This window comes from Cryptomeria japonica, chromosome 2 (assembly GCF_030272615.1).
Source record: "Cryptomeria japonica chromosome 2, Sugi_1.0, whole genome shotgun sequence".
NCBI lineage: Eukaryota > Viridiplantae > Streptophyta > Pinopsida > Cupressales > Cupressaceae > Cryptomeria > Cryptomeria japonica.
Genome location: NC_081406.1, coordinates 135,852,798 through 135,880,756, shown reverse-complemented (window position 1 = coordinate 135,880,756; position 27,959 = coordinate 135,852,798). Strand labels below are relative to the sequence as shown.

Here is a 27,959-nt window from a genome sequence, read left to right as displayed (position 1 = left end):
TTTTCTACAAACTCTGTCCAAACCACCCAGATCTGAGTATTAACCTCCAAAATTGTAGAATAATCACACATACCCTCTAAAAATGGTCCTCTATACCTGGTTTGAAGGTTTCCCTGAGTGCTGACTTGATAGAAATGGCTGGGGTTTCGTCCAACCTGCCCAAAATTGAAGGATTTCGTCTCCAATTTGGGCTCCAAACTTGGTGTACCTGCTATGGCAGCAAATTGCAGAGCAAAATAATAAAAAACTCCAAAACACAATGCCAAGATTTTCACGTAGAAGTCTCCTTATGATTCCCAACCCTACATCGAACTTCCTTTTGGCATCTAGGAGATTCCAATGGAATCTTAGGCTCTCATAAAGGTCTGCCTAATAGAGGGGTTAGCTCATCATTGAGAGTGGGGCCACCTTTAATTAATATGTTGCTTAGGAACATGAGCCAAGGAGTGCATAAAAAGTCATTTATTTAATTAAATAGTAACTTATAATTTACTTTATTAACTATTTCTATTTTTAGAATAAAGTAACCTGTGTAACTTTATAATATAAAGTTACTTTATTATTTCCACCAAAGTCAAAAAAAATGACTAAGTCTAGGTCCCCTTTAGCTAATAAATTCATCTCCAATCATCGAACTTCACCTGTGGAGATGGGTGACAGGTGAATCTGAGCAACATAATGGCAACTAAAGAAGAGGAGACATTACAATGTTCACATAGGCTAGGGAAATAATTTGGTTTCCAATTCTGAACATATGCTGCCGCATCTGGTTCATGTTCAGGAAATGCATGTTTGTGTTTGTAATCTCCTTCCATATGGTTGACATCTTGGATTCCAGATAGAATCTAGTCTCAACTATCTTTTCTTGTTTTTTCCTTTCCTTGAGTCCGGTCTTCGACATTACACCTACACGAAGCTAGAAGTTAGAACTTAGGAAAAATATTTTGGACAAAATTCTGATTTCCTAATGATTTAGACTAATTTGGGTATGGAAATCAGGAAAATAATCCACATTCTTAATAAATTTCAACAATTGAATGCAAAAATGTGACAAGGTTAGGGTATAAAACCCTCATGAAATTCATTAAAATCAACAATTTTCAGACCAAAGTTTGAAAACACCTCCTTATACTTAGAAATTATGTTCAAATTGGAGTGCAAAGGAGTATACCGGATCAACAATGACTAAGGAAAGGTGTGAAAGGTTGCGTTTTCACACAAAACTAAGTCTGAAGACACCTTCCGAAGTCGACAATGGCTGCCAGCAAATCTGAAAACAACCTGCAACTTCACAAATTAATCTCTAAAAACATGTTGCAATCACCCAAATGTGCACAAACTTGATGAAAATAACCTCAATGATGAAAGCAATCATGTCCAAGAATGCTGGTAAAAATAAAGTTTCTGAGGGCAAGTCTGAAAATTAATTACTTCAGACTTACCAGCACCTTGCAAAGTAGTAAAAATCCTTGAAAATGATCAAAAATTGACTAAGGGATGAGCTCCAAGCAAAATTGTCAAAGTGGGTAGGTGGCTGGAAATGAAGATTTTTGAGGACAGCCGCCTACAATGGTGTTTTCAGACCTGCAACAGCAATGAATAGCTCTGAAAATTGACTAAAAACAACTCCGATCAGCCTTTAGGTAAAATTGCTGTAGGCACAAATGAGCTGGAAATAAAATGTAAGTCTGAAAATTGATTTTCCAGCTAGCAATGGAGGTAAGAAATCTTCAGCAATGGCAAATAAATCAGATCTGAAAACATATATCAGCAGTCCCAAAAAAAAATGGCGCCACAAATGGTGAAAGGAATCAGCAAAAATGGAGGTGAAAATCCTCCAAAATAAAAATCGCCGCCCTCCAAAAAATCAGAAATCTGAAAATGAAGCTTTAAGGGCACCCAAATGGCAGCCAAAACAAATCGCCCAACTGGAAATGGAGGATGAAAAATGATAAAATCAACTTGCAGCTCAATGGTGTCAGCTTAACACTTCACCAAAAAAATCACCGGCTGGAGGAAAAATCACCCTTGCAAGCACACTTGGCAAATATAATAGTAAAATAATGCTGGGATCTCTCCTTTTAAACTTGCTTTCACCATCAACTTTCACCATACAAGCAATGTGGGATAAAAAACTCGTTCTTATACTTGCTCGACAAAAATCGATTTGCTTCTAGAAGGTAAAATTCATTTAATGCTCATGGCAAATCATTTATTAATTTGTTTTTTTAATTTTTAAATAATCGTTGCACTTCATCAAAAACAATTAAATGAGGCTCATTTATTAAAAAATTTCAAAATTTAAATAAAAAATGGCCAATTGGGGAAAATCGATTTAACTTGGGATAAAAATCCCATTAAAAAATCATTAAAAATCATTAAAATATCCCCTTAAGGGAAAATCGATCCAAGTAGTGATAAAAATCCCTATCAAAATTCATCAACTTGCACAAAAATGGGTTGAGCGGAAAATCGATTTGAGTCTGGAATGAAAATTCCAATTAAAACTTCATCATTTTGCACAAAAATCCCCTTGGTGGAAAATCGACCCTAGTCTAGACATTCATCGGGACACAAAATCATCAAAATCACTCTCAGTGGAAAATCGCCAAGGGTCTAGAATGAAGATTCACATAAAAATCCACGAAATCTTGTTACAAAAGGTCCTAGTGGAAAATCGATCTTGGTATGGAATCATCGCGAATGCCATCCACAACCCTATCCATACTCCCAATGGAAAAACGAAGGTAGATAGGATAAAATCCTAACACTTAGTCAAAATTAAAGCATCATGGGGAAAATCAACCCTAGTATGGATTCTCAATGGTGGAAAAATGAGGCAAGTCTGGATTTTGTGTGGGGGAAAATCATGGGTAGTCAGGAATATGAGGGGAAAAGCATCTCTAGTGTGGAATTTTGACCTTTAATCCCTTAGAATATGGATTTTCATCCGGAAAATGATGATTTTTCCACTCAAAATCACTAGGAAACTTTAAAACTCAATAAAACCCATTTGGACTTAGGCTGATTTACCAAAAATTTGAGCGAAAAATAAGGAAACCTATCGGGATAAAGTGCAAAATCAACTTGAATAACTTTCTAAGAGTGAGAAAACAAGTCCAAAAGGTCTTAAAATACCTTAGCACTTTAAAATCACCGACGTGGACGTTCAAAAACACGTTAACGCTCAAAAGGTCTACACTTAGACAAAATTAGGATCATTTAAAATCTCAACTTTACGTGCTTGATCATATAACTTCAAAAACCTTAAACGACAATAGGCATGATCAAAATTCCGAGACTCGGGCACAAGAAAATCAAAATTGCCCACTAAGCTGCCAAAACCCTATTCTAACCAACGCAGAAAGGAAGAAAAGAGGGGGTCCCCATTGCAATGGGGCGATGTGTGAAAAGGTCACAACAGTATGATATTAACTATTCATTTTGGAACTCCCATCTTTTTTATTTTATATATTTGTTGTTTATGTAATGATAAATGTGATTATTTATGTAATACAATTTTCTGGGAATTAATTATTTTAATTTTGATTCAATCATCATGACTCATATTACATGAGTCACGTCACAATATTAGAATAATATTAAATGATTATTAGAATATGAGTTACTTTTGTAATAAAGTCACCTTAGTGACTTAAGCGAGTTTACTATTTTTTGTTTCATCCTTCAAACTCTATATAAGTTGTTCATCCATGTATATTAATTTATCATGATGACTAATTGAATAATAATATTTTTTGTTCTATAGGTTTTAAGAACATGGTATTAGATTAGGGAACTATGAGAAAAAGAGTTTTTATCAGTGTGGCACAACACTTACAAGAACTTGAAGATCAAATCGCATGGGTTTATTTTAGGTGGACTTTGTGATAGTTTTTCTACAAAAAATGCAACAGGCCATGAGGGTTTTTGAAGAGTTGTGCCACATTGGTGCACAAAATCGTGACAAGTTCTTTCCAAAAATTGTGCCATTTAAAATCATAATTTGTGGGCATAAAAAAAATTAAAAGATCATGTCTGCTTCTATAAAACTCATCATAGTTCAACAAAAGATCTCATTATTTTTTTTGTTCCATAATTGTGACTACTTTCTGTTTGCAGATTTCATGTTGGTTTTATCATAGAATCACACCATTTTTTAGTCTGGAAATCATGGATTTCTGGTGCTTTGAAAGATATCAGTTGTCTTGTCTATGAACTGCGACAATTTTTTCATCTAAAATTACATGAGGGTAGGCTTCAGCAAAAATTTTACTAGATTTTTCAAAGGTTATGGGCAGATTTTGCCTTTCTTGAAGTCTGCGGTTATGGTTTTTGTGAATAGATTTTCTAAGGTTCGCAAGTAGGGTTTCCTCAAAATGACGATTAGGGTTTGACTGATACAACATGTTGCTAGTTTGTTTAATCAGCCAATTATGGTCTTACCAATTGCAGCTAGTGTTTTGAAGCTAGGGCACAAGGTTTCGTTTTCTTGGCCAAACTACAACACATCTCTTTCTTTGTAATATCCCCTACTAGGAGAGTGCCAATTCCTTTAACTTAATAACAGTTCTGATCTGATCTGATCGACGGTCATGTCACTGGATGCTTTTGATTCCTTTCCTTTATATCTCTAAATGTGAGAGAGAGGTCACACCTCTTCATTATGGATGCCCTTTGGCAAGGGACACACCCTTTCACCAGTAGCACCCTTTGAAAGAGTGCAACTCTTCATTACTTCTGCCCTTTGAAAGGGACACAACCTTTCACAATAAGATCTGCACTTCTTATTTAAATCAGATCTTCATGTCTGATTTTCCCCAAATTATGCCCCTTTCAAATGAAGTTCTCTTCTCCCTTTTATATCTCATATTTGAGGGAGTTACAGCTTTTCATCTTATGCCTTTTGACCATTCATTAAACTTAACTAAATTTTAGTAATGGTTATGTTTAATTTTATTCTTTTATATTTATAATTTTATTATTATTAATGTAGATGCTTCTTGATTAGATTGTGTAAAGATTTTCTGTTATTATTATTGTTTATTATTAAATCCTAATTTGAAAAGGGGACATTACAGTCCACCCTTCCCAAAATTGCTTGTCCTCAAACAATTTTCACAGGGTTTTAATCACAATTCACGTTCTGCTATGCTGCTCTGATAATACCGAAGGCATTGAGAATTTGCGAGGTTTGCAATTCTAAGACAAGTTTTCTGTCATCACTCTGAGAGAAGGAACTAGGACATCTTGTAATAGCATCAAAATTGATTTGGATTGACCCAACGTTTGTATGATAGTATGACTCACATCTATGACTTCAAATCTAATAAATCCCTATCTTTTGATTCACTCTAGGTATTCTCATATTCTAGATTAACTAAAAATATAGAACCAAACACGGAGCATACACTTGAAAATACAAAGTATACATATGAATGCATGAAGGCATGGAGCATACCTAGAATAAGCACATGAATGTATCCAGACACAAAGCATACACATGAATATATGCAGACATAGTTCACTTGACCCACAAGAGGCGTGAATGTCCATCTAGGACCTGAACCATCTCTTGGAGCAACTAATCCACAAGAGGCAAAAGCATCCAACTGTAATGTCCCCAATTTTAGCCTTTTGGCTAATAGGAGTAATAAGGGGAAATTAATTAAATTAATTTCTTATAAAGTCATTAAAATAAATAAATTATTAAAAAGTGACTTTATATTTAATTAGTTTAATTAAAAGTGACTAAAGTATAAAAAATAAAATAATAATTAATAGTCACTTATTAAAAATAAATAAAGTGTACCTACCCTCTTCTAGAAGCCTCTCATGATGGGTTATGGAAAAAGATAAATAGAGGAGTGTAATAGAAGGAAAGAGACTTAGAATTGGAGATTGATTGGATATGATAACATGACTGATGCGTTGCATTTGTTGAATCTCTGCGGACACAAACCTTCAGCAGATTGGATAGAAGGGCTGGACGAAACCCTAGCTTCTTCTTGGAAGTGGGAGATACTCAGTTTTCCACATTGTGCATAATGAGTTTATGGTGGTTGGGAAGGACAAATCAGTCCTTTCACTTGAGCTTATTGAGGTTTCATATCAGATTCGAGGTATTTGCATCAGACCTTCAGACTACCTCGATCTTATTCATTATTCATGGTGAATACATCTTTGTTGTGTTTGAAGACATCTACCTTGTCTAAGGAAAAAGGGCAACCATTTTGGAGTGATTAGGAAGTGATCTGAGTGTTTGCAGCAGGTAACCAGTCTGAAGTAGTTTTTCATCTTCTACGATTTTGCCCATTGCTCATAGTAGATGCATGCTTTCATGAGTTTGAGATCAGCGATCCTACCTAAGAAGAGGGTGATGCTATTTGAAGTATTTGGGAGGCGAATCGAATGAAGGTTGCAGCCAGTCATCAGTCAGAAGCAGGTTCATATATCCTCGATTTTGTTCACTTATCATGTTTGAGGCACCGAAGTACATGAAAGTGGGCAGCGATTCCAACTTAAGGGCAAGGCGAACCTCTTGGTAATACGTGGAGAGAGTTTGATGATAGAAGTCAGCCATATTTCAGTGAGTGATTACGGACCTGTGCTTTAATGAAACCCTTCGATTTGGGTTCTATCTTCATGAAATGGTATTAATACACATCAATGAGTATAGCGCCTCCCTCTAGGATTGAGGCCGACTAGTATAGGAAGTGGTTGGGGGGCACTTGGATGCAGATTTCATTGTCTTCTCAGACCTGTCAGTCACAGCAGCAGGGGCAACATGAGACAGGGTTCAATCTTGCACATTGGAGACACTTTGCTAGTGGATATTGCTTGATTCTTCATTGCTTCATTGGGCGATATCTTCCAGGTGCATTTGGCATTAGGATTTCTATGTATTTATCAGTTATACACATGTGTTGATGGCTGTCTTGTGTCTTTAGATACTCTGAAATTCCAATGTTAAATAGATAAGCTTTTGGTACTCCTTTTGTCATTGTAATGAGTCTAATGTTTTCAAATGAAAGGAATAATAAAGTGGCATTCAGAATTCATGTGCCATCTAGATATGTGGTTGCAAGCCAATTGTTTGACTAAATTTCTATTGGCTGTAGTTGATCATTACACCCTATGGAAGTCATGATTTGATTAGAATTGAAGTTATAGCATTGTGCATGTTAGTATGTCATTGATGAGATCATTGGCAACCTTCTTGGGTGCTGTTATACAACATTAATTCTGATTAAAAACTAAGATCAGCAGTTTGAGACCTTGAATGACAATTGTTTGACAATATTCCTTGGGTTGGAATTCACCATTTCCACACTATTTTGAACAAGGGATATTACACCAACTAGGACCAGATCTATCTCTTGGGCCAATCAATTCATCACTTTACCCACAAGAGGCAGGAACATCCAACCAGGGCTAGATCCATCTCTTGGTGCCTTTGTATGATGTAACATATGCCCATTCCACCGTAGGCCTTTTTCCATCACCTTTGTACGAGTGTAACATACATGTCCATTCCACCACAGGTCTTATCCATTGCCTAAGTATGATGTAGCACATCCCCATTCCATCGCAGGTCTTATCCATTGCCTTTGTATGATGTAACATATGCCCATTCCACCTTAGGTCTTATTCATTGCCTTTGTAAGATGTAACATATGCCCATTCCACCTTAGATCTTATCCATTGCCTAAGTATGATGTAGTGCATGCCCATTCCACTGCAGGTCTTATCCATTGCCTTTGTATGATGTAACATATGCCCATTCCACCTTAGGCCTTATCCATTGCCTAGGTATGATGTAGCACATACCCATTCCACCTTAGGTCTTATCCATTGCCTAAGTATGATGTAGCACATGCCCATTCCACCTTAGGCCTTCATACAATATTTTCTCTTAATCTGGAGTAAATATTATATACATGGTTGTTTCTTCACTCACAATACACGTAATGTTAGATCTCATTTTGGGATTTACCTTAATTTAGTCTAGAGACAACAATTCCAACTTGGGATGAGTATTGCCATACATTTTATAAATATAATTTTAAAAAATATGAAGGCATTTCATTATAATAATCAACTTAATTCTAAAAATAGAACTTATCTTGGTTTAGAGCCACAATATTTAGATAATTATATAACTGCTGGGTCTGCACTCTTTTTGATTTGAATGCTCGGTTATTCGACTTCTTCGATTGATTTCTCCTCGAATAGTCTTAGTTATTTCTTCAGTGATCTTTAAACTTAATCAATATAAATGAATACTAAGTGAATAATTTGTCTTTAAACTTTCCTTTTCACTCAAAGGTTCTAAACTGAAAGCTAGCTGTCTCTGATGTAGTCTTTGGTAAATATGCTGATGATGATCTTCCAATATGCAACTTTCAACAATTGCTCTTCCAAGTGTGATTATAAATTATGCAATGAACTTCTTGGCACTGTTGCTATGTCTGATAGTGCTTCTCCTGATTTATCTTTTTACCCTGCAGGATGGCAGGATCATGCTCTGATACAACTCTAATGTCCCCTACTAGTAAATTGCCAATTCCTGTAACGTAATAACAGTTATGATCTGATCTGATCCACGGTCATGACACTGTTGTCTTTTGATTCCTTTCCTATATATCTCTCACAATGTGAGGGAGAGGTCACACCTCTTCATTATGGATGCCCTTCGGCACACCCTTTCACCATTAGCACCCTTTGAAAGAGTGTAACTCTTGATTGCTTCTGCCCTTTGAAAGGGATACAACCTTTCACAATCAGATCTGCACTTCTTATTTAAATCAGATCTTCACTTCTCATTCCCCAAAATTATCCTCTTTCAAATGAAGTTCTCTTCTCCCTTTTATATCTCATGTTTGAGGGAATCATAACTTTTCATCTTATGCCTTTTGACCATTCATTAAACTTAACTAAATTTTAGTTATGGTAATGTATAATTTTATTCTTTTATATTTATAATTTTATTATTATTGTTTATCATTAAATCCTAATTTGAAAAGGGGACATTACGTTCTTTAGCATAGGCAAATAGATATTACGTTTGTTGTAACAATCATTTACACTAAGAAATGCCCAGAGGATGCCAAAAAATATTGTAGAAACTCTAAATGTTGAACATAATAGCAATTCACCTTAGTTACTTTATCCATTGAAGCATGCTACACCAACTTTTGGTGCATGCATCAAGATCATGTAGTTAGGAAACAACCATAAATTCAACTGCGCCTGGATTATTTTGAATCACAATTATTGCTTCCCAATGGAAGTCATTGATTTTGGCATTTATCCTTTGATATATATAACGGTGTCGTAGAGAACCATAGTAACAAAAAACTTTCTCTGAAATAAATCAACAAACTAAAAGATAAACAGTTTTCTAATTAGTCCAGAAAAACTAGGTTAGGTTTTGTTGATGTGTTTTTTATGCACATGCGAACACAAAATAAAATACCTAAGTATCTTATCCTCTCTTGAACAAAATTTCCTCGAATGTTGAAGGTTTCGCCAAAGGATCATTCGAGAAGAATCCAAGGTTCTTATATGTAGGGTCTCTACGTGTGGATAAGCTCTATTGGTGTGATGTGATTATGTTGGAATCACAAGGGGACTTACATTTGTTTGCCTGAACGTTTAATTTGATGGAACTCAAGTCCTATCTACTTACCAGGGAGAATAAAGAAATAACAAACGATGAAAGGCTCAAAAAGTCTACTCTAAGGCCTAGAATGCAAGAAGATGGATGAATGACTAGTTGGAGTCCTACTGATCTAGGTCTCACCATCAAACTGAACAATTCGACACCGGCTCAGTGCAATCTTTTAAGAGAATTTTGAAGATGTTCAAATCGTTACACCATCAGACACTGATAACCATTCAAGTTAATGCATGAACAATAGACGCGTAACGACTCGAGATTAAGCTCATTCGTGCCAGTTGACCACGCAGGGCGCACTTACAATTAGTAAGAGGCGAGTGGTTTGGACTAGGCAGATTGCACGCGAGTTCATTCAGTAACTTCTTTCATTCAATCTAATCATTTACCATCTAACATGAAGATCCAACAAGAGACCATGCATATTGCAAAGAAACAACACACTTCACCATCACTTCAATGACAATGGAGTTTTTTTACAATTTAGGCAACAATTTCTTGCCTTCTCCTAATCTAATTTAATTGCTATCTATTCACTATTCCTTGCTACTAACTATTCGTCAACTATTAACCTTTACAAATGAAGAGCAAGAGCTTTATATAGAGAGCCCTTTACAATTCAATGGCTCAGATTGATTTAGAATGAATGGCTAGGATTCCAGGATGAAAACCCTAATCAGGGTTTGTTACAACGAACTCTCTTAGCCAATGAGAAAATTACATTTCATGAGTGTGGATCAATAGATGTCAAGGGTAGGTGCCTCAAAGTTTGTACTATCACTGGTGAGTCAAGTACATTGAATCTGGACATGCTGATGTCGACCTATCTGACTGGAGGAATAGTGACTGGGATGCCACCTTGTCTTGCTTTTGTGTTTGGTCAAGGAACGTTGTATTTCTTGATATTCAATGTGATGATGATGAGAAGCTAACTTTGATTAACTCTTTTGAAACTATCTGCTTCTTCAATGTACCCTTACACTGACCTTGATTGATCCTCCTTCGTCCTTGATGTACTTGATGAATGATGTACCTCTCCTTGACTCCCTTGTGTTTGATGAGGCCTCTTCATGGTCAAGTCTTTCTTTCTTCTCTGACATCTTATCTTCCTTTGAAGTGTTTGTAAGATCCTTCTTTTGATATCTTGTGATCTCCTTGAGGATAGTTCTAACACTTGAAGTCCTTTGATTTTAGCAACACCTTGGGTACCTTCTCATGCATCTAAGGCGTCCTTAATGTGGATGAAGCTTGAAGAAGTCCTTGTCCTCACGTTATCTTCCTCTAACTTGGTCTTGTTGATCTGTAAAATAAATAAAAGATGATTAAGCATAGATAGTATATTCATTCTAACATAGCATTTCTTACCTTAAATCATCAACAAGAAGGCATTAGGATTAATTTCACTTTGGACCCTCTCCAAGGATAGGGCCTATAATGAGATTTTCACTCTAGACCCTTTGGAAGGGTCAAGAGCAAATTTTACATTTTACACAAATTCTTCACTTTCTCATCATTTCTTTACTTCAATTATCTTCAAGGCATGATAACGTCCCAATTGAGGTTCCAAGGCATGAAATTAGTCCATTCTTGAAGCAAAAGGGAGGGTCTAAAGAAAATTCGCTCTAGAACCTCTAAGAGGATCATGAGTGAAATTTTTCATTTTGTCTCAATTTCATCATTTAGTTTTCTCCAATCCACTTTTCAAGGCAACTATACATCAATCATTTCTCAACTACGCCATAGGAACCAAGTTTTCGACCCCAAACAAGGAGTAAATAGGTGTTTAGATGAAATTTGCTCTGGACCCTTTGGAAGTGTTAGGAGCAAATTTTGCACTTTGCTCAATTTTCCTACATAAAAATTCATTTCTCATCCTTTTTCATAAAAAACAAGTCCTTTTGCCCTAAAAAATGTTTAGGAATGGATTAGTTCAAAGGTTCGAGCAAGGTACAAGACTTCTTGAAGAACTTTTCTTTGGACCCTTTGGAAGGGCCAGGAGCGAAATTTGCTCCCTTGGGCTCAATTCACACTTCCTTTTTCATAATTTTGTCTTAGACTTGAACTTTTGAATCTTTCCTTGCCATGCATGACCACCATTCAATGTCCTTAGAGACGAATTAGGTCCTTTGGAGGATTTCGCTCTGGACCCTTTGGAAGGGTCAAGAGCTAGATGAAATTCGCTCTGGACCCTTTGGAAGGGTCAGGAGCGAAACTGGCAATTATGCTCAAATCCCTCACATTTTCATCAATTGATTTTGGTGTACACATCAATTCTTTCTCATTGACGACATAGGGACAAGGTTTATGATGCAAATTAGGACTAAGAAGGGAGATCTAAGGAAATTCGCTCTGGACCCTTTGGAAGGGTCAGGAGCGAAATTGGCCTAATTGCTCAAATTCTTAACATTTAGTGATCATGACCTACTCAAATGCATGTCTAAGGGTGCCTCTAAGTTTAGTCAACCTCAATTGATGCTTTGGAACCTAAGCTTTATGCAAAGTAGGACCAAGAAGGGAGATCCAAGGAAATTCGCTCTTGACCCTTTGGAAGGGTAATGGGCGAATTTGGGGAATTAGTCTTAGATATCATCCAAACATTCAAACTCCATCCTCATTCACATTACCCTCACCTTAGGACATGCTAACAAATTCCCTTAAGGAGGCGTCTAGTTCAAAAGGTTGGATCACAAGTACATCTTAACAATTTCGCTTAGGTACTCTTGGAAGGTACATTACCTCAAGAGGAATTTCGCTCTGTACCCTTTGTAAGGGTTAGGAGCGAAATTTGCTTCTTAGCTCAAATTCTCATCATTTCCTTCAACTTTGCTCTTAGACTTGGCTTTTGGGTCCTTCCTTGATCTTAATCAAGTCCATTTGCATTCAAAGTGATGTCCACTGAATGCTTTTGATGAGAAATTAGGCCTTTCCAAGGATTTCGCTCTGGACCCTTTGGAAGGGTCAAGAGCGAAATTGATGTTTTAGGCTCAATTTCCTCATCCCATCTCGTTCCAACTTGCTCACAAGGCATAGATAGGTCATTCCTCATTCAGTCAAGGCGTAGGAGCAAGCTTTTTGATCTAAGCCAGGACCAAGAGAGGATTTTTAGGAGAATTCGCTCTGGACCCTTTGGAAGGTTCGGGAGCTAAATTCTTCTTTTTAGCTCAAATTCTCCAATTTTCTTCATCTCACTTGGTTGCAACTCACTTCCAAAGGCATGGAGAGATCATTTTTCATTTACTCAAGGCCTGAAATCAAGGATTTTAACCCATGTTAGAAGCAGGAGAGGTTTTTAGAGAAATTCACTCTGGACCCTTTGGAAGGGTCAGGAGTGAATTTTACAATAATGCTCAACTTCTTCACCTTTTCTCCAAATTTCCATGTCTAGGTTTGTCCAAGGTGTCTCCAAGGGTGAATTCAAGCTAATTTCTCCCCAATCCATGCCTTAAAGTGAAGTTTTATCCAAAATAGGAGGGCAAAGAGAGCTAAGGAAGATTTCGCTCCTGGTCCTTTGAGAGGGTCAGGAGTGAAATTGACAATCTAGCTTGAATTCTCCACCTTTTGTTCAAACTTTGAAGTCTAGACTTGATCATTAGGAGTTTTCTAAGGATAAATAGGTCAATTTTATACCAATCAATGCCTAGAGTACAAGAACTTCAGGTTTCATCAACTGGACCAATCTCAAACCCTCAAAGGGAAAAATCCTTGAGGATACTTGCTCACATACCTCCATTCATCTCCTTGACTAAATGACCTAGGTCTTAAAGGGCAAGACTCCTAAAATAATACAATGACTTCCTCAAACTCAAAGAAGACTCAACCCTAGAAGCAAGAGCCAGGGCTAACCAAGAGAAAACTTTCAACAGAGAACCTAACCTGGACCACCTACTGACCCATTTCAACTCAAGAAGACCATCCTATCCTAATGAGCCCTCTGGCAACCCTTCAATGCAAAGACAAATAGCCAAGAACCTAAAAGACTAAGCCAAGAAAACAAAGCCTAGAAAGCAAAAAGCAGGGGTCCCCATTTGCAATGGGGCGATGTGTGAATACGTCTCAACATCTAGCGGTACCTCGAATAAATGTTCCTGAACATTTGAAAGATAAAGACTCAATTGACACTTAGAACCTCCGGGCAATTCAATCCAATTGATCAGGAAATGAGGAAACATACTCAACAAGGAAGGAGAATCTCAAACCGGATCAAGACACTTGGTCTTTGATTGCCCATGTGTGTGCAAGTATATTCATTCCCCTCAACAAGACGACTATGATCTTCAGGTTCCCTTGTGATTGGCTACGTAGTATATCTAAACTTCATAAGCATCTTGGATAGAGCCTCGTTGCCAGTCAGACGTCCATAGTCCCGATGAGGTTATCGCCGCAATCTCATGAATATTGCTCCATTGCCAGCCGGGCGTCCATAGCCCCGATGGAGTTACTCGCATGTTCCCGTTAGCCAATTTTGATATTTCATTTCATTTTCTTTTGATTTTTCTCTTTCATTTTCTCATTTTGACAATTGCTTTATTTTCTTTCATTCCGTCAATTCCTTTGGTTTGTAAGCTATGAAGCTCACTTGGGTTTGACGATTACAGTGGCATTGAAGCAAGACTTTGGATTTTTACTAATCACGGCTTCGCCTGAAAACCATAATGACTCGGAGTTTTATTACTGTCTTAAGATATAGCAACCAAAAGATGTCAGTATCAAGACATAGAAAGTGATTCTCTTCCAGGTCAAGTACAAGTCCTAACCAAATGATGAAGCCGGAGAGGAATAACCTCGGATTCAAAGCACTTCATGAATAGATATCTAAGAAATGAACCAAACATAAGATCCAAGATGTTGCCAATGGGTGAGAAAACAACACAAAGGTCTTTCTCACAAATGAAGGTTCCCACTTAAGCCACCTAAACTAAGCAAACCGATCGACTCGAAAGCAAAACAAACCCAAAGCAAACTAAGCTAAAGCACACAAAAGCAAACGAACTAAAGAAAGCAAACAAGTAAACTATTTGAGCCACTCAAAATCATGAGTCAAAAGACTCAAGGCAAATTAAGAACAAGGCTCAAAAAAGACCCTAACTAAAACACACAAAAGGAAAACTTACTCTAAAGCTATATAAAGACTCTTAGACTTAACACGACTCATAGAAGCGAAGTATGTACATGACTTTACATGATTTCTCAGGATATGCAACATGAGCATGGCAAAGGTGATGGTTCTCAATCGAGCAAATTCATCCTTAAATACAGAAAAGCAAGCTCTCACCATGCATCTCTTATATTCAGGCAAGGTTTCATGTAAGGTAATCAATTGAGGTAACTCATCAAGACCACGATCTATGTAAATGAAAGTTGTTTTCCCAAAACCGTCGTAATCAAAATCATAATAACTTTCAAGGCTAGGATTAAGGAAAGAGACAACCTAGCATTGTTCGTATTCGAATGGAAGTGCATTGTTGGAAGCGAGATCGCCAGCTGCTTCAGCAAGTCGCCATTGATGATGAACCATTCCATGAGCATTTGCAATATGTTGATCTTGATTTGGAGTTCCAAGCTTAGCGCCCCTTCGAATAGCTTAACATTCTTTACTTGCGTAGTGACATCTTGCATAAACCATGCATCCTCATGAAATTTTGTGAGCATATCTTCAAAAATTAGGGACTTCTTCATAGATTGAGCTTCAAACATCTCTAGTTGATCAAATTCAATCTCTGGTGGCTTTCTATCTTTAAGCATAGTCTCGAGAGGCCGAAGTTGATGATGAATCACATCGCTCACCATAACTTGTTTGTCTTGAAATTTTTTTAGTGATGATTCTATTTTTACTTCCTCCATGAGGTCCTTCACTGCGCCTTTAAATAGCATGACAATGATGGTGTCTTTGAGTGCCCCCTCGAATGGTTCTTCATATTTGAGTTCACTTGCTATGATTTGTAGCTCTCCATTCAATATGTCCATTTGATTGTCCTCTTTAAGGGTGCTATTTGAAATTTCTTGCAATTCACTCTCCATGATCTCCTTTTGTAGCACGAATGAAAACTCTTCGAGGAATTCCTTTTCTTGAAAGGGATGTGAATCATTGTCTTCCTTGACTTGTTTTTCAACACTTTGATCATAGTTTGTCACTACTTGAGTATTCTCAATTGCTTCTTCAAATTTCATTCCATGATATTCTTCTTCAGGTGCAAGGCATGGTGAGCTACTTATTGCAATACATTGATCATCAGGTGCATTTGTATCATTGACGTGCAATTGTCTTTCTTCACAATCAGGTGGTGTAGTGATATCTTGTTCATATGTTCTTTTGAATTCAGCTGCAAGATGTGCACCCCAGTATTTGTTCACAATGCACTCTTCTTTGGATAAGAGTGGCATTCCAAACTGGTATCTGACTTGGTTGATGGCCATCTCACACAATGAGCAAGTAAATTCAGACTGAGGTGCGTTATGAATCATACACCACAATGGTAGTAATATGTCTTCCAAGCACATATCGCCATTCAAAACAATTTGACTTTCAATCATCCATAAGAAGCATGAAAGAGGGTCTTTGCTCTCTGGGACATTGAAGTTTCTTTCTTCAACTTCTGGCCTAGGTACATCCCAAAGAAGATCTTTCCTTCTACTGTTGGTTCCATCCTAGAAAGTATGTCAAGCAATGCATCTCATCATGTTCATCCGTCTTGTGGATTCTACACTGCCTTGATCTTGCAAACTCAGACAATCTCCGCGGGTAGAACTGTATGTTCAATTTCCACCAAAGCTGAGGAATATCAACTTGTTGCTCATTATGAGACTGTTGTTGCTCCATTGAGAAATCTTTCTTTTTGATTTTTTATGGATTTTATGTTTGTTTTTTTTTGTTTTTTTTTTTCCTAAAAAAGATCTTGAATATCTCAGATTCAACTTTGAAAGCTCAACTAGTTCTAGCTTGCTTCCTTCTTTTCGCAAGTCCAACTGACGACCCAGCGATCACCTCCTTTCTTTGTACCACCTCTGTTGAGCGTTGAGAAAAGGCTCTCCACTGATCTTCCTTGGATTCAAGAGTTCGCATTAGCTATCATGTTCCTCTAATTGTGCTTCAATTTTGTTGAGCATGAAGGAGAGGGTAAAAGTTTTGGATAACTCTTGATAAGTTCTATTGAGCACGGCTTGACAATGATCGGCCCTCCTTCTAGCGCCAATTATGTTGATGTGTTTTTTATGCACATGCGAACACAGAATAAAATACCTAAGTATCTAATCCTCTCTTGAACAAAATTTCCTCGAATGTTGAAGATTTCGTCTAAGGATCATTCGAGAAGACTCCAAGGTTCTTATATGTAGGGTCTCTACGTGTGGATAAGGGTGTGATGTGATTATGTTGGAATCACAAGGGGACTTACATTTGTTTGCCTGAACATTTAATTTGCTGGAACTCAAGTCCTATCTACTTACCAAGGAGAATAAAGACATAGCAAAAGAAGAAAGGCTCAAAAAGTCTACTCTAAGGCCTAGAATGCAAGAAGATGGATGAATGACTAGTTGGAGTCCTACTAGGCTAGGTCTCCATCAAACTGAACAATTTGACATTGGCTCAGTGCAATCTTTTAAGGGAATTTTGAAGATGTTCAAATCGTTACCCCATCAGACACTGATCACCATTCAAGTTAATGCATGAACAATAGACACGTAACGACTCGAGATTAAGCTCATTCGTGCCAGTTGACCATGCAAGGCGCACTTACAGTCAGTAAGAGGCTAGTGGTTTGGACTAGGCAAATTCCACGCGAGTTCATTCAGTAACTTCTTTCATTTACCATCTAACATGAAGACCCAACAAGAGACCATGCATATTGCAAAGAAACAACACACTTCACCATCACTTCAATGAAAATGGAGTTCATTTACAATTTAGGCAACAATTTCTTGCCTTCTTCTCCTAATCTACTTTAATTGCCATCTATTCCCTATTTCCTTGCTACTAACTATTCTACTAATTATTCCTCAACTATTAACCTTTACAAATGAAGAGCCATAGCTTTATATAGAGAGCCCTTTACAATTCAATGGCTCAAATTGATTTAGAATGAATGGCTAGGATTCTAGGATGAAAACCATTTAGGGTTTGTTACAACGAACTCTCTTAGCCAATGAGGAAATTACATTGCATTAGTGTGGACCTATAGATGTCAGGGGTAGGTGCCTCAAAGTTTGTGTTATCACTGGTGAGTCAGGTACATTGAATCTGGACATGTTGATGTGGACCTATTTGACTGGAGGAACAATGACTGGGATGCCACCTTGTCTTGCTTTTGTGTTTGGTCAAGGAACGTTGTATTTCTTGATATTCAATGTGATGATGATGAGAAGCTAACTTTGATTAACTCTTTTGAAACTATCTGCTTCTTCAACGCACCCTTACACTGACCTTGATTGATCCTCCTTCAACCTTGTTGTACTCGATGAATAATGTACCTCTCCTTGACTCCCCTGTGTTCGATGAGGCCTCTTCATGGTCGAGTCTTTCTTTCTTCTCTGTCATCTTATCTCGCTTTGAAGTGTTTGTAAGATCCTTCTTCTGATATCTTGTGATCTCCTTGAGGATAGTTCTAACACTTGAAGTCCTTTGATTTTAGCAACACCCTGGGTACCTTCTCATGCATCTAAGGCGTCCTTAATGTGGATGAAGCTTGAAGAAGTCCTTGTCCTCGCTTGATCTTCCTCTAACTTGGTCTTGTTGATTTGCAAAATAAACAAAAGATGATTAAGCATACATGATATATTCATTCTAACATAGCATTTCTTACCTTAAATCATCAACAAGAAGGCATTAGGATTAATTTCTCTCTGGACCCTCTCCAAGGACAAGACCTATAATGAGATTTTCGCTTTGGACCCTCTCCAAGGACAAGACCTATAATGGGATTTTTGCTCTGGACCCTTCGGAAGGGTCAGGAGCGAATTTTGCATTTTGCACAAATTCTTCACTTTCTCGTCATTTTCTTTACTTCAATATTCTTCAAGGCATGATAACGTCCTAGTTGAGGTTCCAAGGCATGAAATTAGTCCATTCTTGAAGCAAAAGGGAGGGTCTTAAGAAAATTTGCTCTAGACCCTCTAAGAGGGTCAAGAGTGAAATTTGTCATTTAGTCTCAATTTCATCATTTCCTTTGCTCCAATCCATTTCTCAAGGCAAGTATACATCAATCCTTTCTCAACTACGCCATAGAAACCAAGATTTCGACCACAAACAAGGAGTAAATAGGTGCTTAGATGAAATTCGCTCTAGACCCTTTGGAAGGGTTAGGATCAAATTTTGCACTTTGCTCAATTTTCCTTCATAAAAATTCATTTCTCATCCTTTTTCATCAAAAACAAGTCCTTTTGCCCTAAAAAAATGTTTAGGAATGGATTAGTTCAAAGGTTCGAGCAAGGTACAAGGCTTCTTGAAGAAATTTGTTCTGGACCCTTTGGAAGGGCCAGTAGCGAAATTTGCTCCCTTGGGCTCAATTCACACTTCCTTTTTCATAACTTTGTCTTAGACTTGAACTTTTGAATCTTTCCTTGCCATGCATGACCACAATTCAATGTCCCTAGTGAGGAATTAGGTCCTTTGGAGGATTTCGCTCTGGACCCTTTGGAAGGGTCAGGAGCTAGATGAAATTCGCTCATGACCCTTTGGAATGGTCAGGTTCTAGAAGAAATTCGCTCTGGACCCTTTGTAAGGGTTGGGAGCTAGACGAAATTTGCTCTGGACCCTTTGGAAGGGTCAGGAGCGAAATTGGCAATTATGCTCAAATCCCTCACATTTTCATCACTTCATTTTGTTATACAAGTCAATTCTTTCTCATTCATGCAATAGGGACAAGGTTTATGATGCAAATTAGGACTAAGAAGGGAGATCTAAGGAAATTCGCTCTGGACCCTTTGGAAGGGTCAGGAGCGAAATTGGCCTATTTGCTCAAATTCTTAACATTTTGTGATCATGACCTACTCAAATCCATGGCTAAGGGCGCCTCTAAGTTCAATCAACCTCAATTGATGCTTCGAAACCTAAGCTTGATGCAAATTAGGACAAAGAAGGGAGATCCAAGGAAATTTGCTCTGGACCCTTTGGAAGGGTCAGGAGCGAATTTGAGGAATTAGTCTTAGATATCATCCAAACATTCAAACTCCATCTTCATTCACATTACCCTCACCTTAGGACATGCTAAGAAATCACCTTAAGGAGGCGTCTAGTTCAATAGGCTGGATCACAAGTACATCTTAACAATTTCGCTTCGGTACTCTTGGAAGGTACATGACCTCAAGAGGAATTTCGCTCTAGACCCTTTGGAAGGGTCTGGAGTGAAATTTGCTTCTTAGCTCAAATTCTCATCATTTCCTTCAACCTTTCTGTTAGACTTGGCTTTTGGGTCCTTCATCTTAATCAAGTCCATTTGCCTTCAAAGTGATGTCCACTCAATGCTTTTGATGACAAATAAGGCCTTTCTAAGGATTTCGCTATGGACCCTTTGTAAGGGTTAGGAGCGAAATTGATGTTCTAGGCTCAATTTCCTCATCCCATCTCGTTCCAACTTGCTCACAAGGCATAGATAGGTCATTCCTCATTCAGTCAAGGCGTAGGAGCAAGCTTTTTGATCTAAGCTAGGACCAAGTGATGATTTTTAGGAGAATTCGCTTTGGACCCTTTGGAAGGTTCGAGAGTGGAATTCTTCTTTTTAGCTCAAATTCTCCAACTTTCCTCATCTCACTTGGTTGCACCTCACTTCCAAAGGCATGGATAGATCATTTTTCATTTACTCAAGGCGTTGAATCAAGGATTTTAACCCATGTTAGAAGCAGGAGAGGTTTTTAGAGAAATTCGCTCTAGACCCTTTGGAAGGGTCTGGAGCGAATTTTGCAATAATGCTCAAATTCTTGACCTTTTCTTGAAATTTCCATGTCTAAGTTTGTCTAAGGCATCTCCAAGGGTGAATTCAAGCTAATTTCCCCCCAATCCATGCCTTAAAGTGAATTTTTATCCAAAATAGGAGCGCAAAGAGAGCGAAGGAAGATTTCGCTCTTGTCCCTTTGAGAGGGTCAGGAGCGAATTTGACAATCTAGCTCAAATTCTCCACCTTTTGCTCAAACTTTTAAGTCTAGACTTGATCATTAGGCGTTTTCTAAGGATAAATAGGTCAATTTTATACCAATCTATGCCTAGAGTACAAGAACTTCATCTTTCATCAATTGGACCAATCTCAAACCCTCCAGGGGAAAAATCCTTGAGGATACTTGCTCACATACCTCCATTCATCTCCTTGACTAAATGACCTAGGTCTTAAAGGGCAAGACTCCTAACATAATAAAATGACTTCTGCAAACTCAAAGAAGACTCAATCCTTGAAGCAAGACCCAGGCCTAACCAAGAGGAAACTTTGAACAAAGACCCTAACCTGGACCACCTACTGACCCATTTCAACTCAAGCACACCATCCTATCCTAATGAGCCCTCCTGTGACCCTTCAATGCAAAGACTAATAGCCAAGAACCTAAAAGACTAAGCCAAGAAAACAAACCCTAGAAAGCAAAAAGCAGGGGTCCCCATTTGCAATGGGGCAATGTGTGAATACGTCAAAACAGGTTTACAGTTTAAGGTTAGGGGAAATATTTCGCTAGGGTTAAGGCAAACAATCAGAAAAATCAACATTTAATTGAATTTTTCCTATGTAACCGGGCTTGGTGTGTGTGTGTACATATATATATACATATATATACATACATAGAGAGAGAGAGAGAGAGAGAGAGAGAGATTTCTGATACCTTGGCTGCTTTTTGAAATGCCGACTTGAGCAAGAGACTTCGCGTCGATGTCTTTCGGCATCATCAACTCCGATCTAGGGGCCTAAAAAGGTACAAAAACAAAAGAAAAACTCACTTATATACGGTATCTAGCTATGTTGGATAAGCACGGATGTGAGAGATTGTCTAGCCACGATAACATTTGCAGGTTTATGGAGCTTGTTGGTTTAATTTACTCTATATAGTTTAACAATCTCTGTTCATTCGATGATTTGAGGAGTCAATATTAAGTAGATCTATCCTTGTGCTTGCTTGATAAATTTGAGCTTCCTTTGTTCATACATAAATATATAGCTTTGCGTTTCATAATACCCTATGAACTCTTGCTTAAAACTTGTTATGATTCTTCGGTCAGATTAAACTAACAATAAGATTCTGTAGTCAAGGTTTTCCATTAGATGACTCGCATGCCTTGATCATGCTTTCTCATTCTGCATGCATTGTTTTTGTTTATTCAAATCCTTGCATATATTCTAAAACCTTTACCACTGTTCTTGCTTTCATTATGTCATGATATTTTATTTTGGAAATCATTAAATTATTAAAAAAAAATTGGCGTCTCCAAGTGCTCCTGTCTCCAATTTTTGAAATTTGTCATACCGGTACCTGTACCAATCTTCGAAGTCTCCAAGTACCCCGTCTCTCGGTGATCTTGATATATGAAAACAAATTGGCGCTTCCAAGTACACCTATCTCCAATTTTTGAAATTTTACTGTATCAGTACTTGTACTAGTCTCCAAAGTCTCCAAGTACCCCGTTTCTTGGTAACCTGCGTGTATGTGTGGACTAAAAATAGGAATTAAGTTCAGAATACCCCATAGCATAATATAATTAACAGAACCACCATAAAATCTTAAATGTCATTTAAAACACAAATTATCAATATTATAAAATATTCATTCTTCATTTCAAGTTGAATAGTAAAATACTACTATTAGTTCAATGATCAATTTTTAGTACATAAGAATTTTCTAAATCATCGACATATTAAATGATGATGATCAATTTTTAGTACATAAGAATTTTCTAAATCATCGACATATTAAATGATGTAGGAACATTTGAAAAAATCACAAACAATGCCACCGCCACTCACACTAAAAGTGTGCTCACTATTTGAACTCGAGTATAACATGTTGAAAAGTCGAAGCATCCAAGTCAACTTTCGCTTCTCCATATCCCATAGCTTCACGGGGTCTAGGGGCAGTGACCCTTGGGTTGTTTGAAGTAGCACTCCGAGCATGTTCCCTGACATGATATAGGGTGGGGTCGAGGGGCATAACTCCTGCTGCAAAGCTTAAATGAACACCTTCAAAATTACATAGACCTTCACTAACACCATTTCATAATTTTTTAAAATGCAATGTTAATAAAGGTACTCTTAAAAAAAGAGAACAACAAAAAGAGGCAGAAAAATAGACGGATTTCCCTAGACTAGCTTATGTTCTCTTGGATTCCTGCATGGTTCATCCCAGACATACCCTACCTCATTTTCCCACATCTTGACCGTATCTGCAGGTAGATCGGTTGATCACGGATCTGATTTTAACTGAACTCGGATTCGGCTGGTCTGCAGGTAGGTTGGGTAACAGAGCATTTTTTTGGGTCAAAAATCGGGTTGATCAATTAAATATGTAAAATCTGTGATTTTATTTTAAAAATGGCCCTGTGGCCAACTGCCTATTAATCTCATAAATTGATTTTTTCATGATTTGTGCAACCATGCAGTGAACCATTGTTTTGAGCGTCTCTCCACCCCTTCATATTAATCATATTTTTTTTTCCATATAAAACTGTACTTTTGTGTGCTAGATGATTTATCTCATTTCTTAGTTGACCTGCACAATTCAATTCAATTCAATTTCAAAGAAATTTATGATCAATTAAAGTGAAGATTCAGAAGGACCATACAAATACCAATAGATAGATGCATTAAATATAGCATGTAGAAGTTGTAAGTAGTTATTTTTCCAGTTTATTTAGTACTACAAAATGGTTGATATTTCATTACGTAGATTAGGCTTGTACTGTTAATTATGGTAGTCTTCTTTTAAGCATATTCACTTTGTCATTATTTAGAAACTCGAAAATAAAATTGTAACATATTGGAGTTCATGTTTTAAATAGCTTTGTACATCCATATACAGGCTGGAGAGTTGGGTGGGCAGTTGCACCCTTTGAGATTGCATCTTCAATACGGAATATTCATGTAAAACTCACAGATTCAGCCCCAGCACCGTTTCAGGAGGCTGCTCTGGTTGCTCTTAAAAGTGGTCCGGAATACTTGAAAAAGTTGAGAATGGTGAGCGTGATTCAATGATTTAATTTATTTTTTGTTACGGCTCTGAATTTCCCTTTTGCATCTTTATGCTTGCTTTCTCCCTATATTTTTTAAGTCCTTGTAGGAGTACAAGGAACGGAGGGACTTCATTGTGGACTCGCTGGGTGAAGTTGGGTTTAAAGTTCACTTTAAGCCTCAGGGAGCTGTCTTTGTTTTTGCAGAATTGCCTGAGACCTGTGTAATAAGTGATGTATTTCATTTTCTCCCTGGACTTATATTTTTGCTTTTAGCCTTTTGTTCATATAATACTTCGTTTAGAAAATATTAATGGTGTATGATATATCATTCTGTTTCACAGGTAGAATATGTTGCCGAATTGATCAAGGTCGCAGGTGTAGCTGCTGTGCCTGGATGCGGCTTCTTTCACGATAAAGGAAAGTTTAAAAAGGAAGATTGTTCTCAATCAGCCATAGGTTCAATTCAAAGACCAGAGTCGGTGGAAACCTCTGAAATCTTACACACAGCTAAGAACTATAGGAACAGGTATATCAGATTTGCCTATTGCAAAAGCAAATGTACTCTTCTGGCTGCTGCAGATAAGCTCAGCAAGTATAAAGACAAGCTGGGTGGGGTAACATAGTACGGGTCTATGCAATAAAAATCATGCTTCGATTGTTTTAGTTTCTGCTTATGTCTAAGCTATCAGTTGAAATTGCTAGAATTCACGTTCTATTTTTAGCCTGTAGATAGATTTGGCTTGAAATCGCCTCATAGCTTTGATTTTGCTTTCTATAATTATGTTATTGGTGATATTTAGTACTCTAAAGAGTCGATCAGATCGACTACTTAATATATCTAGGCTAATAAAATAATTAAAGCAGTTAACCATTAATTAATCTAAATAGATGAGCTGGGATGATAAATAAAATTATTGAAATTAAATGTGGAACTCAAATGTGATATATAGATGGATTTTGAAGATGAGAAAATTATGTTGAAGATGTTAGGAATCTATTTGTCGCAATGTGGGATTTTCAGGATTTGAATAGGTGAATGTGGTCATAATTTGAAAATTGATTGATCGTTGTTTTGGTTGACATATGTGATTAGAATTTGGACTTCAAGTTGTGCGAATGAAGACATAGATTGATTGTTGGAATTCACTTGCCTCAATCTTATGATATCTAAATTTTTGTGAGGACTAACAATGCTTACAAACACCTTTGAGGACTTTGCTTAATTATGAAGTACTTGGACCAATTCAATGGCTTTGGAACAATGATTGATGATTGCAAGCAACCCTAGGATGATGTTGATGTAATGCTTTGGTAATGTTGCTTCAATGGTCTTTAATGATTCCTCAATTATCCTCATAGTATTTGACGATTGTAAAAGCCTTAATGATTTCAAATGAATGACTTAATGTTTTTTAATGCAACATAGCACACAAATCAATAAAATGTGCATTAAGTTAGGTTACAATTAGTAGTGAAAAAGATCAAAAAGGTGTAGATTGAATTTTGAATTTTAATGTTTTGATTTGCGACAATAGAAATGTTTGGTTCACATTTACACATACAAATTTGATTTGGGGTGATGAATAAGGAATCCTTAGGTGAAGATAAAATCTTTGGGAACGAGTGATAATATTCTCACAAGAATATAACACTTAATATTCATCACATTAAAGTTGGGTGCAAAAGATAAGGGATGGGGACATGGGTATGCTATTTTCATGATTACATTTTGCCTCCACTTTGATATGCATTTAGTCAATTAGGTGAATGCATTCCAAGGTAAAAACAAGTAGACAACATGTAAATAAAATTTTCTAAACACAAAGGATATATATCTAGGTAGAGCATGCAAATTAGTCTTGAATTCTTCTTGCAACAAGTGCTTTTTTTTGTTTGAAAAGTTGCAAAATAGAAAATGTATGCAATGAGTGGCTTTTGTCACATATTTTAAAATAAGCATAAAATACAATTTTCTTTAAGGAACAACTATCTTGATAAGAATAAAGGGAGAAGGGAAAGAGATTTGTCTTGTGGAAGTTGATAAAACTTTGACCACATAGATCTAACTTGCATATTGTAGGATATAGGCTCTAACCATGCAAATTATACTCTGTATATCAATAATCATAAAAATTTATATGGTGCCAAAAGATGACGAGTGTCATAAAGGCATAATAGAAATGAAATTCATCAAAAAATGTTAGTGATTATATATGTCCCAACACCAATTAGTTAAATATAGAAGTTTTAAGGAATAGGACGTCAATGCAAATTATAAGATCATGTAAGGTACAACAACTATGTAATAATAATCAATGATTTAATAATGTAAAACATCAAATAAGATATAAGAAATAAATATATAAGGGCAAATGCGATAAATTCATGAGTCATGAAAGCATGTACAATGTTTAGGAGGGCAAATGCTTATGTGTTGGCTATGAGGTTTGGAGACTTCCTCTTCTCTTGCTAATTGTTTTCTTTAAGTCCATTTGAACTTTTTGGTATTTGAAAGGAAGCTAAGGTGAGAAAAATGCTTCTTAACACTAATCTAGTTGAGGATATAGTGCAAATTTTTTTATGAACCTTAACTTTTGCAAAAATAGAAACACATTCACAAGGATATAAGAAATATGCATATAAAATAAACACAATCAATAGAAGGTATATTGTGGGGAAAACCCTTTTGGGTGAAGAACCACATACTCCAAAAGTACAATACTTTGCATTCTAGTAAACTAACGGGTGCAATACAATAGCAACACTTAGCTTCTTCAACAAGAGTCTACAACTAACAACCCACAATCTAGATTAATTTTTGTAGCATAATACTTCATTTGCAAACAATAATGTGACTAATACTCTCCAAGGCCACCTTATATAGAGAAATACAATAAATAAGGAAGCTTCTAGATAAAGCAATAAGGTAGAGTCATTCAACATGTCTCCAAATGACTCCATTCAAACCTCTTGAGTTTGGCACCCAAGAATAGCTAATTTAACATTTGATAGATGTTATGTATCTTACGACCACCATAATTTATAACACTTACATTTGTATGGAAATCCATCATAAATGAATATTATTAGCTTATTCTCTTACAACTTGTCATAACACAACTTGGGTGCACACCTCTCCATGCAAAAGGTATCTCTTGCCACTTGTCAATTTTGTCATAGAATCTGTCATAGTCTGACACTTGTCAAGATCGTCAAAGTCGGATACTTACCTCTAGAAGTGCAACATGTGTCATACAATCACCATCAAGTACGATGCCACCAAGCTTTTGCGTCCCACTAGATGACTAGACATTTGTAGGCAATTAAGTAATTAAACTAACAAACAAATAAATCCAATAACAAATGTTCGGATTTGCAAATATTGAGACACCTTAATCATAAAATTCTCACTTGTGGAAGACCTTTCAAATAACTCATAGATCAATCATAGGGGTTCAAAAGTGTTGGTGTAAATAATTATTCATCATGGATATTATTACACTTTACTTAAGTTTACTTAGGTACATGCATTTCATAGTAGTTTGGGTATGAGACACTTGGGTGTTTGTGCCAACATTGGGATAGTGTGTGTAGGAGAATTTCCATCTTTTATGGTGTTGATATTACATTGTTGTTACATTCCACCTCATGTGGAATATTATATTATTTCTCCTACCTACCCACACCTATTTCCTACCTACCCTTGTTTCTTATTTAGCCACATGTCATGCTTGTGTGCTCACATATCCCTAGCCTTGCCTATATAAGCAGGCTCATCTACATTGTTTGTACGGGCAATCAATCTATATCTTGTAATGGTCCAGTTGATCATATTTTGTATCTTGATTGAATACAATTTATTCCTACCATCTATTTTATCTCTCTTATTTGTGCTTTCCATTACCTCTTGATCTTGGCAAAATCTCACAAAAAGGTCCATAGAATTGGAACACTACTTGGACTTTTTTGTGTTCACCATCCACCTCGTCCAATTTTACCTTTCCATCCTCTACAATATCTTGAACAAAATAAAATTGAACATTAATGTGCTTTGTTCTAGCATGGAAAGTTGGATTCTTTGCTAAGCAATTAACACTCTAATTGTCACAACAAATAGTAATCAATCTTGCATCAAGCCCAATATTTGAA

The 27,959-nt window shown here is 36.8% G+C and overlaps 1 protein-coding gene across 5 annotated transcripts in view; it reads left to right on the top strand.

Moving 5' to 3' along the window:
* Positions 1 to 24,742, top strand: part of LOC131073245 (uncharacterized) — a 184,502-nt gene extending 159,760 nt beyond the window's left edge. For 3 of the 5 annotated variants that reach the window (XM_058009647.2, XM_058009645.2, XM_058009648.2), the window contains 3 exons: positions 23,660 to 23,814; positions 23,918 to 24,043; positions 24,152 to 24,742. In XM_058009647.2, the coding sequence (XP_057865630.1) occupies positions 23,660 to 23,814; positions 23,918 to 24,043; positions 24,152 to 24,433 (563 nt within the window). In that variant the 3' untranslated portion in view covers positions 24,434 to 24,742. The remainder of the gene's footprint in view (positions 1 to 23,659; positions 23,815 to 23,917; positions 24,044 to 24,151) is intronic. The other 2 variants (XM_058009649.2, XM_058009646.2) reach the window with 2 other exon arrangements.
* The last annotated feature ends 3,217 nt before the right edge of the window (positions 24,743 to 27,959 follow it).